This window comes from Peromyscus eremicus, chromosome 12, assembly GCF_949786415.1.
Source record: "Peromyscus eremicus chromosome 12, PerEre_H2_v1, whole genome shotgun sequence".
In the NCBI taxonomy this organism is placed as follows: Eukaryota; Metazoa; Chordata; class Mammalia; order Rodentia; family Cricetidae; genus Peromyscus; species Peromyscus eremicus.
Window position 1 is genome coordinate 33613413 of NC_081428.1, and position 14179 is coordinate 33627591.

Below are 14179 nucleotides of genomic sequence, written 5' to 3' on the forward strand. Positions count from 1 at the left end.
GGCGCTGCAGTCCCTTTAAGAGGTATGCTACCATTGCTACCATACATTATGATGAAAGCAATTCCAGAATCCACCCAAGGAGGTGTGGGTGGTGAAGACAGAATCGACCTCCTGATAAGGGAGTGGGAAAATGACACATCAGAGAGCATGAGGAGCAGAAGATACCTCTGTGCCAACTTGGAAAAGGCAATCTATCAAAGACAGATTGAAAGGCTCCTTTGAAGTCACTCCATGTTTTTGGTTTGTTACTCTTGTGAACTGCAAACCTTTTCAAAGCCTGAATTTTGCTTTTATCAGTTCTCGTTGCTGTTTTCCATTTCACCTACTTTCATTCATGTTCTTATTTCTTGTTATTTGTGGCTTACTCTGCTGTACTTCTTGTTTCCTGCATTGGAGCACTGAGGCTTCTTTCAAGCCTTATGGATTGTCTTCTCACCTAAGCACTTAGTTACTACAGTAACTTGTCTCTCACCAGGTCACACCAGACTTCAGTCTACTTCTTCTTGTTTCGAAATTTTATTATTAATATCTAGACTCCTAATGTTTCTCTAGTGATGATGTGAAAAAACAAGTAAGAAGTTTGGATTAATTCATCAGCTTGGCAGGACCTGCAGACTAAAGCATGTATTTTCTTTTTTTTTTTTTTTTATTAAGAAATTTTCTACTCACTCTACATACCACCCACAGATCCCACCTCCTCCCTCCTCCCACCCCCCAGCCCTCCCTCCCAAGCCACCCCACATCCCCACATCCCTCAAATCAAGGTCTCTGGGGGGTAGGGGGTCATCAGAACCAGGCACACTGAACTGAGACAGGTCCAAGCCCCTCCCCACTGCACCAAGGCTGCGCAAGGCGTCACACCTCAGGCACCGGGCTCCCAAAAGTAAAGCATGTATTTTATTATTTATTTGTCTGTCTGTCTGTCTGTCTATCTATCTACCTATCGTGTGTGTGTGTGTGTGTGTGTGTGTGTGTGTGTGTGTGTGTGTGTGTTTAGGAGTTATACCCATCTGGGAAGAACTCTACCAATGAGATACATCTCCAACCCTAAAATAATGATTTCTAATATTTACAATTAGGGTCAAAGTTTACCATTTTGCAGAAAACTTTTTCTCCATGAACAAAGTCATCTAATTTTCCAGGTGATATTTTCCAATGTTTATGTAGATGGTAAACTTACTTATCCTATTTCCTCAGAAAAAAGAGAGTTTAAATTATAATGTTATTCTGGGGTTATAACTCAGTGGCAGAGTACTACCTAGCACATGCAAGGACTGGGTTCAATCTCCAGCAGTTCAAAAAAAGTTTATAAGCTTTATTTTATAAGTTTACATATAAACATGTTTGTAATAAAACTGCATTTTAATGAATTTGTTGAAAACATTATCTGTTTTTTATTTGTTGAAGCAAACTAATTACATCAATTATTTCCATGTATGCAATAAATGTCAGTGAACCCAGGGTATTTCTATTTCAAATTGAATGTCGTAAGGGCAACAGATGGCACAGGTAACTGTACAAAGTACTTCAATATTAAGTCTAGACATTGTCCAAAATGTATTGACATCTGTGGTCTAATTTGCTGAATAACCTTCTGTCCTTATAAGAAAAGCCCAGCATAAGTTATGGATGGTTAAACTACTACTATATTTATTGTGAACAGAATTATACAGTGTATTTTTTTCTAAATAGAACCATTGCCCCTATGCCCATCCAGTGACTAAATGTGTAACTTTGGTAAGGGATTTTCTTTTTCAACAGTGGAACTCACTACTTATACATACAATACTACATATAAAATTTCAATCAAAAGCATTTTTGTTCCATCTGATGATTTAAATAATAACACCTTATATTAGAAGAAAAATGGACAATAAATCTATTATTAATATCCTTAAAATTCAAGAGCTCTGAAGCTAGAAAATATAGTGATATTCTGCACATAGAAAATAGAAACCCCTTAGAATAGTTTTAAAAAAACCACACAAAACCAACAACAACACCACAAAAAAAAGGAAAAAAAAAAGCAAGAACATAGAATCCAATGAGTTGCGTAGCCAGCTAACGTTTACTCTGACACTGGAGCCCACATCTCAGATTCTGAGTTTTGTTTTGTACTTTAGTCTTCTATCATGCTGCCAAGGAAGCCAGGGCAACAGAAGAGAAAGATGGATGGATCCAGAAAAGAAAAAGATTAGAAAAGAAAAAAAAGAAAAAAGTTGTTATTTAAGGAACCTCTCCCAAACACATAGTTCTACATTAAAACATTATTTATCCTTATTCAAATATACTCTGATCAAAGATTTTAGACTGTTGCTCCTGCAAAAACACTACATCATTACATGGCCCTAAGAAACAAGGTTAAGATAACCTTACAATTTTAGTAGCTAAGTAATGTCTCATTTTATAATAAAAAATATTATATTTTTATTCTCCAAATATGAGAGGCTGGAATAGTCTTGATGACCTATCATTTTTCAATAACTTCAGTAATGTAAACCCTTGGCTTTTGTTTTAGAAAGAAGTGACTCATTATGTATACAAAAATAGAGAGCCTTTCATGGATGATTGCTTTTATCCATTCTCTACCACTTAAAATGTAAAAGCAAAGGGTTTTTCAAATCCTTGTTGCAGTTCGTATCTGTAGGCACAAATAACACCACCTCTCAATTGCTGTTCATGTTGCGCCCTTGAAAGAAAATATTCAACAGTAGTGTTAATAGCTAGAGAAGCAAAGAAAGGACTTAGCCTTACCACCCTGAATGCATCCCATCTCATCTCATCATGGAAGTTAAGAGGGATCCAGCCTGGTTAAAACATGGAAGAAAGAAAGGAAGAGAAAGAAGCAAGCAGAAACTGCACATTACAGGAGAAAAATAAAGAGAACAAAAAAGAAATACATTTTAATAAGTGCTTTGGACACATGCTGAAAATCCATCTAAAAGATGACAAATGAGCTCATAAAGCTTGGGGAGCTAAGATCTTCCTGTGCTCCAGGGGAGATACTGTAGAACTGGTTGATGTCTTACAGTTGGTAACACAAAGTACTAGAGCGTTATATAATATAGTCAAACACCCAAGCTCAGCAAGTGCTATAAATATGGGATCCTAATCATCCTGTACACTAAGAACTGTGCAAGAGCAATCGAGGACCTGTTTCTAAAACAAGATCTTGTACCCAGTGTTCCTGGAATTGCTCTAAGAGTACACAGAGAGCAATAAATAAATAAATAAATATATATATGTGTGTGTTTGTGTGTATACATATATATATATATATATATAATAAAACATAAACTGTAACTACACTCAAATTGCAGAATAAATGAGTATAATGGCTTGACCATTTAGAAGACTATATTAATAATATCAGTGTTCATTTCTATATTTTTCCAAAGATTTGCTTTTTATTCCTTGTTGGTTAGAGGTAAGAATGGAGTGAAAACAAGCATAGATAAGGGGTATTCAGTAAGAAAAGGAGGAAAATGGGCATCTGTTGCAAACATGGATAATCACATAAGAAACAGATGCACAAATTAGACCCCAGTGTGACCATTTGGAAACAGAAATGACACTCCCAAATACTATTAATAGGAAACATTTCTACATTTCTTTTAGAAAACAAACTTTGTTACTTTGAAGTAGCATTTAATTGAAGTCATTTGTCTCAGTCATGGTTTCTATTGCTGTAAAGAGACACCATGATCACTGTAACTCTGATAAAGGACAACATTTAATTGTGGTGGCTTGCTTACAGTTTTAGAGGTTCAGTTCATTATTATCATGGCAGGACTTGAGTGTACATGTACTACATTATTGGCAGCCCAGAATCCAAAACAGCATAAATATTGCTGGGATACTAATGGGAGTGATGAGATGATGTCACAAACAAAGGAGCTATGAATGACTTCTACAAATGGCTGGGTGACAATTGTGTACTATTTGATGAGCTTAGATATCTTTTATTTCTTGAAAGATAGCCCATGAACACATATTTGTGCATAATGTCTGAGTGCCTGAATATAATTGGCCTCAGCCTAAAGATACTTTAGAAGAAAGACATGGAAATGTAAAATTAAAGTGAAACATAATAAAAAGCCATTCTAAATTAGTGTACATGACTTTAAATACAAGAGTATCATAGCTCTTACATCTTCTCAAGGATGATAAAACAGTATTGGATGGGTATTTGGGCAGAGAGAGGTTTGAACATATCTAAATTCCCTTCAATTTTTAAGATTTTATATTACAGATACTTAAAACTTACCCAAATATCTTGGATAAAAATAATCCTAGAAAGAAAATTAAAAAAAAGATATATTAGCAAACTCAAATTTCACTACAGAGTTAAAGATTAATTTTCTAGTTAATTACAGACCAATCTCCCTCATGAACATTGATGCAAAAATACTCAGTAAAATATTGGCAAACCAACTCCAAGAACACATCAAAAAAATTATCCACCATGATCAAGTAGGCTTCACCTCAGAGATGCAAGGATGGTTCAACGTATGAAAATCTGTAGTTTTTATGTTATATGGAAATAAACTACATGTTATGTGTTTTCACAATTCTAATTTTTCCATATGAAAATACTTTAAGAATAGATAGATAGATAGCCAATAATTGACCACTATATATATATATAATTGACACTATATATATGCATATATATATATAGGCTTAAAATACTACTGAACAATTAAATAACATCTTTAAAGCCTCTAATTTGAACTGGTTGTACTTAAGATGGTAAATATAACAATATATGCCCTCTTTTATAATCCCCTAATTTTTTTCATGGTGATTAAACATCCATTTAATACACTTTTTTTACAGGGTCTCTCTACATAGCCCTGGCTACCTTGGAACTCACTATGTAGAACAGGTCCACCTCAAACTCACAGAGACCCACCTTCCTCTGCCTCTGAGTGATGGTATTAAAGGTGTGCACCACCACATCCAGTCTTCATTTGACACATCTGATGTCATGATGATTCTCTACATTGGAGTTAACAATGAAATAATTTGAAGGGAACTGAACACTTACCTGTTGCATGCAATGCACATGTAATCAAACACCTTCCTTATATATTGGTGGGTACCAAAATAATAATCGCCACATGGATGAATGAATGTATTTTATGAAGGGGGTAATTTTTATGAAATTCTGACAGTAAACTCATAATGTAGCTAATATTTAGCATAAATAACACAAGACTATTTCATACAGAAACAAAATTTCTGCACAAAAAAATATTCACAGTTCTGGCTCAATCAGAGTGGAACATGGCTTTTTCCAACTCGAAGTCCTCACTCTTTTCTCCTATCACATATAAACATGCCCAGCAGGTTTGTATTGGCTCATGAGAAAGGGGTCTGACACTGAATCACTCAGAACACTGTTGTTTACTGCAGAAACGAAGGAAAGACAATAAAGAGCAACAGATGGGGTTCGAAGAGCGGTGATATGATGATGACAAGAATAACAGCAGCAGTGAAGACGTAAACAATGGGGTTAACACCGAGAATAAAGGACTAAGGACATACTTGAGGGAGAGGGACAGGGAGTGGCTGGAATCTGTCAACAAAACCAATGTTAGTGAAGGTGAAGAAACATGACTGTATTTTCCTCCTCCACCTTCTTCCCCCTTCCCTCCTGTGTTCTATCTTCCCTCCCTATTACCCTTTCAAGGCTGACCTCTGAGAACATAGCTACAATGCAGAAATAGACACTCAAGTATTTATGGATGATATAACTGTGTAGCATGAGTACTCAAAGCAATCTCTCAAAAAAAAAAAAAACACTGAGTAGATGAGGTGGACAGCCAAAATAAAACGGAAAACTTGATTATTAGAGGGAGGTGGTGTGTTGGGGTTTATGATATTGTTCTTTCTACTTTTTTTTAAATTTCCATAAAAGGAAGGAATATAAGCATCCATCTAATATATGGAAGTTTGTAAGAGTGCATGCATATTCCTTTTAAGTATGGAAATGTAAAACATGGAATATATATGTAAAATCCTATACAATAAGTGTACTATATTGTGTAGGATGAAAAATTTTGTATCATTAGTGTCTATGTTGGCTAATTTTATGTCAACTTGACACAAGCTAGAATCATCTGAGAGGAGGGAACCTCAATTGAGAAAATGCCTCCATAAAATAGTGTTGTAGGCAGACCTGCAGGGAGTTTTCTTAATTAGTGATTGATGGGGGAGGGCCCAGCCCATTGCAGGTGATGGTAGCCTTGGGATGATGGCCCTGGGTTCTATAAGAAAGCAAGCTGAGAAAGCCATGAGGAGCAGGCCAATAGATAGCACTCTTCCATAGCCTCTGCCGCAGCTCCTGCCTCCAGGTTCCCACCTGGTTTGAGCTCCTTCTTCAGCTTCCCTCCATGGACTGTAATTCAGGACAGTAAGCCAAATAAACCCTTCCCTCCCTAAGTTGCTTTTTTTTTTTTATCAAGGTATTTTAACACATTTCTGTCCCAGTTCTAGACAGATTAAAAATTAATTGTTGTGTATTTGGGGAAATTTCTCCTTTGAACCTATCAGAACATGTAGGGTTAAAAAGAGCTGCAAACCCAGCAACAGAGAACTCAAGTAGCTACAGTTTGGGACAAATTTTCTAACTACAGACAAAGCCTTCTTGCTCGTTATTACTTAGCTATTGTCATGGTGCTGGGAGCTGTGACAGAGGCATAGGAGGAGCTTGATCTATGTCTTCTCCCTCTTTTACTACAGATTGCATAAGTCAGCTAAGGTAAAATACGTGAGGAAACCCTGAAGGGTGTGACAGTTAGACTCTTAACGTCATGCTTACACCACTTCTTGGAGATGTTAATGCTATTCCTGCTAACCACAGGCATGCTATAGATCACCCTCTCCTAAATCAATAAGTCCCATGTTGCTGTCTTTATGGTTATATTTGGAGGATGGGCAACTTCGAAATTTTTATACACTAAAGATTATTGTGATTATCAGTGGCCTCAGGAAACTTTATGAAGGTTATAGAATAACATACACTCTGCATACATAACACTGTAATAAGTAATCTCGGGTAGGTGGCCCTATTTCCAGAGCTTCTTAAAGATAAATGGCAAGGTTGTGCATGGTGATGTATACCAGCCTATAATCACAGTACTTGGGAGGCTGAAGAAGAGGCAGGAGGATAGTGAGTTCCATGGTACTTCGAGCTACAGAGTAAGTGACTCTCTTAAATACAATCAATCAATCAACCAAAACAAAATATATAAAAATCACAGTCACTTACACTTCATATGCATCCGCTCTTAAACTCACAATGCTACCAAGTTTTGATTAGAATAATAAAATAGTTACTAGTTGTCGATAATGAGACTTAAGGGAAATCCTAGTTTGGCCAGAGCACCTGTCCTTGGCAGTCTGCCTGAAATGACAGTGGTAACACAGGACAAATGATCTGCAAAAGCATCACCTTTCAAACGGAAACTCAAGCTGGCAGCGTTCCTACTGTAATGTGTATCTAAGTGTGCACTTGACAGTTTCCAGGAATTCTTACCGTTTCTGGATTGTTTTCAAAGACCTCCCTGGCTTCCTCTTTATTGCAGAGTTCTTCAATGCATTCTCTTTCTAGATTGCCCTTTTTAGTTTCTTCAAGCAAGGCATTTGCACGGCGCTTCCTCACCAGGATTTGTGAAGCATGTTCTTTTGACAAAACTGTAGAAAATGTAAATTTATGTAAATAAAAATTTTCATTTTTCCTCTAATGTATACCATCTTACTAAACAATAAACACTGAAATAATTTTCTGCATGACCTTTAAAATTGATATAATTTTAAAATACGTAGATATGTAAACCCTTTGGTTAAGAATTCCACCAGCAGACTCGGTGCATGCCTATCTATGCAGCTAGCTACAGCTGTTTTATATGAGCTATACTAATTATCCAGCTCATGCTTGAGGCCCAACATGCTAGATAATATTCAGTGTGTTTTTTCTTAACTATAGCTATGCCGTGCTAAAATGAGGTGCCCAAAACCAGTGACACTTTTAAAGCAGGAGTAACAAATTTTCTCAATTTTAATGTAAAAACTTTTAGAATTTCTACATAGAGAAATACAGATATGAAATTCAACTAGCCATGTGAGAGCTAACAGCTAAGTTTAGGGGTAACTATTAAAGTGTATAGAATAGAAAATTGCAAACAGAATTTTAAAGTCATTTTTGAAAATTAAAAAAACCAGTAATAAAATGATACATTTGCAAGGTCTTATACAAAATCACTGAATACAAACAATATAAAGAAAATAATATAAATATTTTTATAAGAACAAAAATTAGAAACACTACAGACATATGAGGAGGGATAGCTTAAAAAATAATACGCTGTAATACCTGTACTGAGGAATATCATGGAACTTTTAAAAGAAAATACTCGGTAAATACCTCCAACATAAAAATTCAAATGCAGCCGGGCGGTGGTGGCGCACGCCTTTAATCCCAGCACTTGGGAGGCAGAGCCAGGCGGATCTCTGTGAGTTCGAGGCCAGCCTGGTCTCCAAAGCGAGTTCCAGGAAAGGCGCAAAACTACACAGAGAAACCCTGTCTCAAAAAACCAAAAAAAAAAAAAAAAAAAAATTCAAATGCAAATTTTAGAATGCTATTCCCTCAGCATAAACTTTTATACACACACACACACACACACACACACACACACACACAGCAGCCCAAATATATAAATGTTATGTGAACAAACATATAGAAAAGAATTTGAAAATATTCTTAAACTGCCAGTTGTAGCTGATAGTTTTTCTGTGTCGCAGTCCCATGTTTTTTTTTTTTGTTTGTTTGTTTGTTTTTTTTGTTTTTTTTTTTTTTTTGGTTTTTCGAGACAGTGTTTCTCTGTGTAGTTTTGCGCCTTTTCCTGGAACTCTCTTGGTAGCCCAGGCTGGCCTCGAACTCACAGAGATCCGCCTGGCTCTACCTCCCGAGTGCTGGGATTAAAGGCGTGTGCCACCACCACCCGGCCGCAGTCCCATGTTTGGCGCCATTTGTAGCTGGAAGATTTCCTGTGTCCCAGCAGGCCTGTGGTCAGGACAAATCTCTTACTCGCATCCCCCAAGTAAACACACAGTGGCTTGTAATAATTAAAACTGGCCATTAACTCAGGTTTCCACTCACTAGCTCTTACATTTAAACAGCCCATTTCTGTTCATCTATATGTTGCCACGTATTCCGTGGCTTTACCTGTGTGCCATTACATGCTGCTCCCTGGAGTGGGCTGGCATCTCCCCCACCTTCTTCCTGCCTCTCCCTTTGAATTTCCCACCTGCCTCTAAGCTGCCTTGCCATAGGCCAAACAGCTTTATGTATCAACCAATCAGAGAAACACATATTCACAGCGTACAGAAAGACAGTCCCCCATCAGCCAGTAGCAATTATATTTGAAGAAAATAATGAAAAATGTGAGCTTTTATATAATATTTGTATGTTGGATGGACTATAGTTTTTAATGAAAAAATTTTAAAGCATAAAGTCTATAAATATTTTTTAGATTTTATGCATACATAATCTGATTACTATAAAGAGAAGTAAGTCTATAAACAGATAAGTTTATTTCATATCCATATCTCATCACTTATAATAAAACAATAGATACTCAAAATATTGACAGAAGAAGGGAGGAAAAGGAAAAGGGCTGATCAATAAGCATTCTACCTGAACAACCGAAACTCAGAAGTGAGCTACGTCAAGGGAATGGCAGGGTGCCTGTGATCTGACTAGGGGAGGGGAAAAACAGGGGCACTTCTTATTAGGGATGGGGGAGAAAAATACAGAGGGAGAAATAACAGTAAGGATAGCTGAAAAAATCATAAGTAATCATAACTATCTACCTAAAAGCGATATTACATAAAACTATATTGCTTATAAAAACTATATGACATTTATGTATTTATACATGTATAGTTTAAATGAAATTTACTCGTCTTGGTTGCCAACGCTCCTTCCAATAGCTAAAGACCAACTAACAAAAAACAAAAACAAAAACAAACAAACAAACAAAAAAAGCACCAGGTATGAGAAAGCCCTCCTTTGAATTATTGGTCAGGGTTGTCCAAGAAACTCCCATAATATTACAGGTTATTGGTATGGCCCTTGTTTGGTCCCCAGAGATGGAAGTTAAGGCCCCGTTGCTGAAGACACCTTGCAATTTAGACACAGGGCCCAGAGACTCCTGAACTGGAACTGACATGAATTCTTCCTCTCTGAGGATGAGCTTTTAGGAAACAGAAGGTACCATGCAAGCTTCCAAAGGAGGGAAGCAAGCAACAGTCCTACCCCGCCATGATGCCTATGTGCCACAACAGCAACTACCATGGCAGGATAGCCCGCAGAGTCGAAGAGTGTGACACACAGACCTTAGCGATAACCAACAGCTCTTTAATTGGATTTAAGGCTTGTTCAACGAGAAAGAAACGAAGCCTGGTACTGGAAACCTAGCCAACTACCCAGTGCTAGCAAAGTCATGGATCTTGGAAGAGACGATGACCACCACTTTACTAACCATCATAATCCCTAACTTCATTCTAAATATTTGTTCTTATACCCACAGACAGTCTTCATCCCTCATTGAAGAAACTCATCGTTGCAACACATAGAGACCGTTACAGAAAACCACAATCAATTAAAATGCAGACATGTGGAGCCTAGGTCCAATGGATACACCCACAAAACAACTTCAGGATCTAAGGATGAGACAACATTGTGAAATGGTATGGAAAGATTGTAAGAGCCAGAGGATCAAGGATTTAGCTGTGAGACTGTGTTGTCTAGCAATGTCAAAAGTTACATCCATAGAATCTCATCAATATGGCTACCTAAACATAAGCTGAACAAGGACCTTAATAGATATGCCAAAGTGGACAGGGGAGATTAACCAAAAGACTTCAACTCTACACAAAGAACTACAGTCAACTAAGGAATGCTGAGCATGATGAAAATACTCTGCCCCTCATAGAGCACACCAATTGGTTATCCAATACCAAATGATCAGCCCTGAAAACATATATACAAGTAACATTATACAGCCTGAACTGATTATACATAAGAATATATAAGTATATACATATAACAATATTTAATTAAAAGGGTGCCATGAAATTGAAAGAGAGGTGTATATTGGAGGGTCTAAAGGGAGGAACCCAGAGTAAATGATGTTATTACATTATAATCTCACAAAAAAGAAGTAGTAAAAGTAAATGCAGTAAGTAATGCTGCTTTAGGTCTCTTATTTTTCCAATACAAAAATGTAAATGCAATGGCTAAGAAAACAGTTTGGGTTGTATTTGTAACTCTTGTGTCTTTCCATTTCATCACCACTCATTAAAAGACAAAGATTCAAACAAGACTTTGTGTGCATAAAGGGTAACGATGAACGTGCTACCTGATAAATGGTAGCACTGTCAATAATTTGTATCCTACATGAGCAGCTATTTGAAATAAATATAGCAAAACAATATGGAATTCCTGAACTTCAAAGCAAATATATAATTCTGAGGAACATAGTAGTATGTTTATAGAACAGTGAAAATGTTGGCTCAATAACAACAACAACAAAATCAAGGTTCAATACTTTAAAAGACATACTATTCACTTCCCAGCGATTCTTCCCATCAAGAATACTAAGCTTTTGAACCACGCAGCAAGACGATTCAGTGGGTAAGAGCACTGTATACGTAGGTCTGATCTGATTTGACCACAGGAATCTATATAAAGGTAGAAGGAAAGAAGCAATTCCACAATGCTGTGCTCTGGCCTCCATGTGTGCCATGGCATGCTCACATAAACACACACACGCACGCGCACGCGCACACACACACACACACATCATAAACACTCACATATACACACAATTATAATTTTTTTTTAAAAGGAATACTAATCTTGGGCTCAGGAAACATCACAGAGGATAGGGGCAAAAAGAGTCTATGAGTGTAACCTTGGGGAGAATGGCTGAAAAATGCTGTCTTCGGAGCATGACATGACCAAGCCACTCATGAACTTACAGCAAAAGGAGTTGCCAATGGAAGACCTTGTTCGATATGACAATCCAAGGGGAACAACTGACAATTTGAGCTGTGCCCACTTGCCAAAAATATCACAGCTGGGCTTGTGGACTGTAGAGGGGTTTGGGGAATTTCCATACAACCTCTTGTATGTAATCCTGCCCAAATTGCACTTGGTCTTGGGGAAGAGCTAGAGTATATAGGTCATGAAAACTGAAAGAAGGGGTAAGGCTCCACCTATGAGGCTATAGGAAAGCTGGTAAAGACTTTCTGGTGAAGCCTTTGCGAGGAGGGGTGGCATTCACGGTACTGTAGGTACCCTGCTCTTAGTGGGGCTGATAAATTCATTGGTTCCCCAAATGAACTTTGGTGGAATCATGCCTCCATTTGTTCTTAGGATTTTTTTTTTTTTTTTTGGTTTTTCGAGACAGGGTTTCTCTGTGTAGCTTTGCGCCTTTCCTGGAACTCACTTGGTAGCCCAGGCTGGCCTCGAACTCACAGAGATCCGCCTGGCTCTGCCTCCCGAGTGCTGGGATTAAAGGCGTGCGCCACCACCACCTGGCTGTCCTTAGGATTTTAAGAGGAGGAGGGATAGGCACTGTTTAAGCCTGCCAGGAATAAAGAATCTTTGCAACAGATCTACATAGGAGTGAGCTCTTAAATATTCAGGAACAGATGCAGGTGGGGCTCACTGGACCACCCTGACCAGGGGAGCTTTGGGTAGCCATGAGGAAGAAGAAGTCATTGTTTTCAATGCTGAGGCTACTGGTGATGCTTTAGTACAAAGCTCCTCATCCGTGTTCACGTGAGCAGCCCTAGTTAAACCCAGTGAGTGACAAAGAGAAGCAAAAATGACATGAAAGTGGGATGGAGATTTGCTGGGAGAAAGGAGAGAGGCTGATTGTGGAAGTGGGAGGAAGTTAAGAGAATATGGGGGATGAGTGTAACCAAAATGTGTTATATATGAAACTAAGGAAGAATAAATTAATTTAAAAATACTAAGTTAAGCAATGAAGATTTTGATATTAATATTTAAAGAAGTACATAGTTAAAGTATTTTCCCAACAACTTCCAAGTCTTTCCATCCCAAACCTACTCAATAGTCAGGAGCAGCTGACAGGTGAAGGAGCACCCAACTTCTCGAAAGGCTCATGTAAAGCTCTTTCAGTCTTTAGCAAAGACAGTTGTCGATTCCTCCTTCCAAAAACTTGCTTCTCTTTTAGGTTTGCCTTCTGTCCCTTTCCCTGAGTCCTTTTTATTGGGCACCCTAAGAATGAAAAGCTGCTCATAAAAGAATGTGTATGAGAGGAGACTCTTGGCAGTGTTCATATCCCTGTCTGTGATCCAGTGTTGGATGGAAATGCCTTTCACTAGACAAACAGAACAGCCACTTGACACTGCAACATTGTACTTCTCATGGCTTGAATAGTTGAAATGCATGTTTTCCTTGAAGCTTATGAAAAACAAAACTGCCTTAGCACACGCTAGTCTTGAGTCAACAATGATGACTGGATGTGAAAATTTTCATTAACAATAATTAGATTCCAACTATAAATATTTTCATTTCTTTTCATAAATATTTCATGAGAGTTCTATTTGGCAGTGTGGAGAATGTTTTGAAAATGTGGCTTTTGCAGGAATTAAGAAAAATCCAAAGATAGACATTCTTAAGTAGGCTTTTCATCCCTTTAAATTATTACCAAATTTCAGGAAAGCTCTCACAGCTTTCATAATGTAATGCTGTGTTTATATGTATCTTATGCTTTAATCTTGTCAGAGACAGTATTTTCTTTGAATGAGGGGTGTTGTACTTGTTTTTCTCTAAGTTTTACACCTTATTTAATATTTTGTTTTTTGTTGCTGAAAAACATTTCTCTTCATACAACTGTACTAACGATAAGACAATTGTAAAAGAACTATTCTGGAAATGTAAGCCATATGTTAGGGCTTCGAAAAACTAAACCATAAAAAAGTTGATGATAAACGCTTTTCAAGGATTAGAGATCACAAGATAGGTTTGAGTTAGGATTTGAATCTGGGATGTGAGGAAGAAATGCAAAGAGGAAATAATCATATGTGATATATACAAAGGTGATGGTCAATCATTTGAAGAGGAGTGAAACCGGCT

The 14179-nt window shown here is 37.4% G+C and overlaps 1 protein-coding gene across 1 annotated transcript in view; it reads right to left on the reverse strand.

The window, feature by feature from the left end:
• Positions 1 to 14179, reverse strand: part of Pros1 (protein S) — a 68389-nt gene that overhangs the window by 37493 nt on the left and 16717 nt on the right. The window contains exons 2-3 of the mRNA XM_059277346.1: positions 7544 to 7701; positions 4268 to 4292 (exon numbers count right to left, since the gene is read on the reverse strand). Of these exons, the coding sequence (XP_059133329.1) occupies positions 4268 to 4292; positions 7544 to 7701 (183 nt within the window). The remainder of the gene's footprint in view (positions 1 to 4267; positions 4293 to 7543; positions 7702 to 14179) is intronic.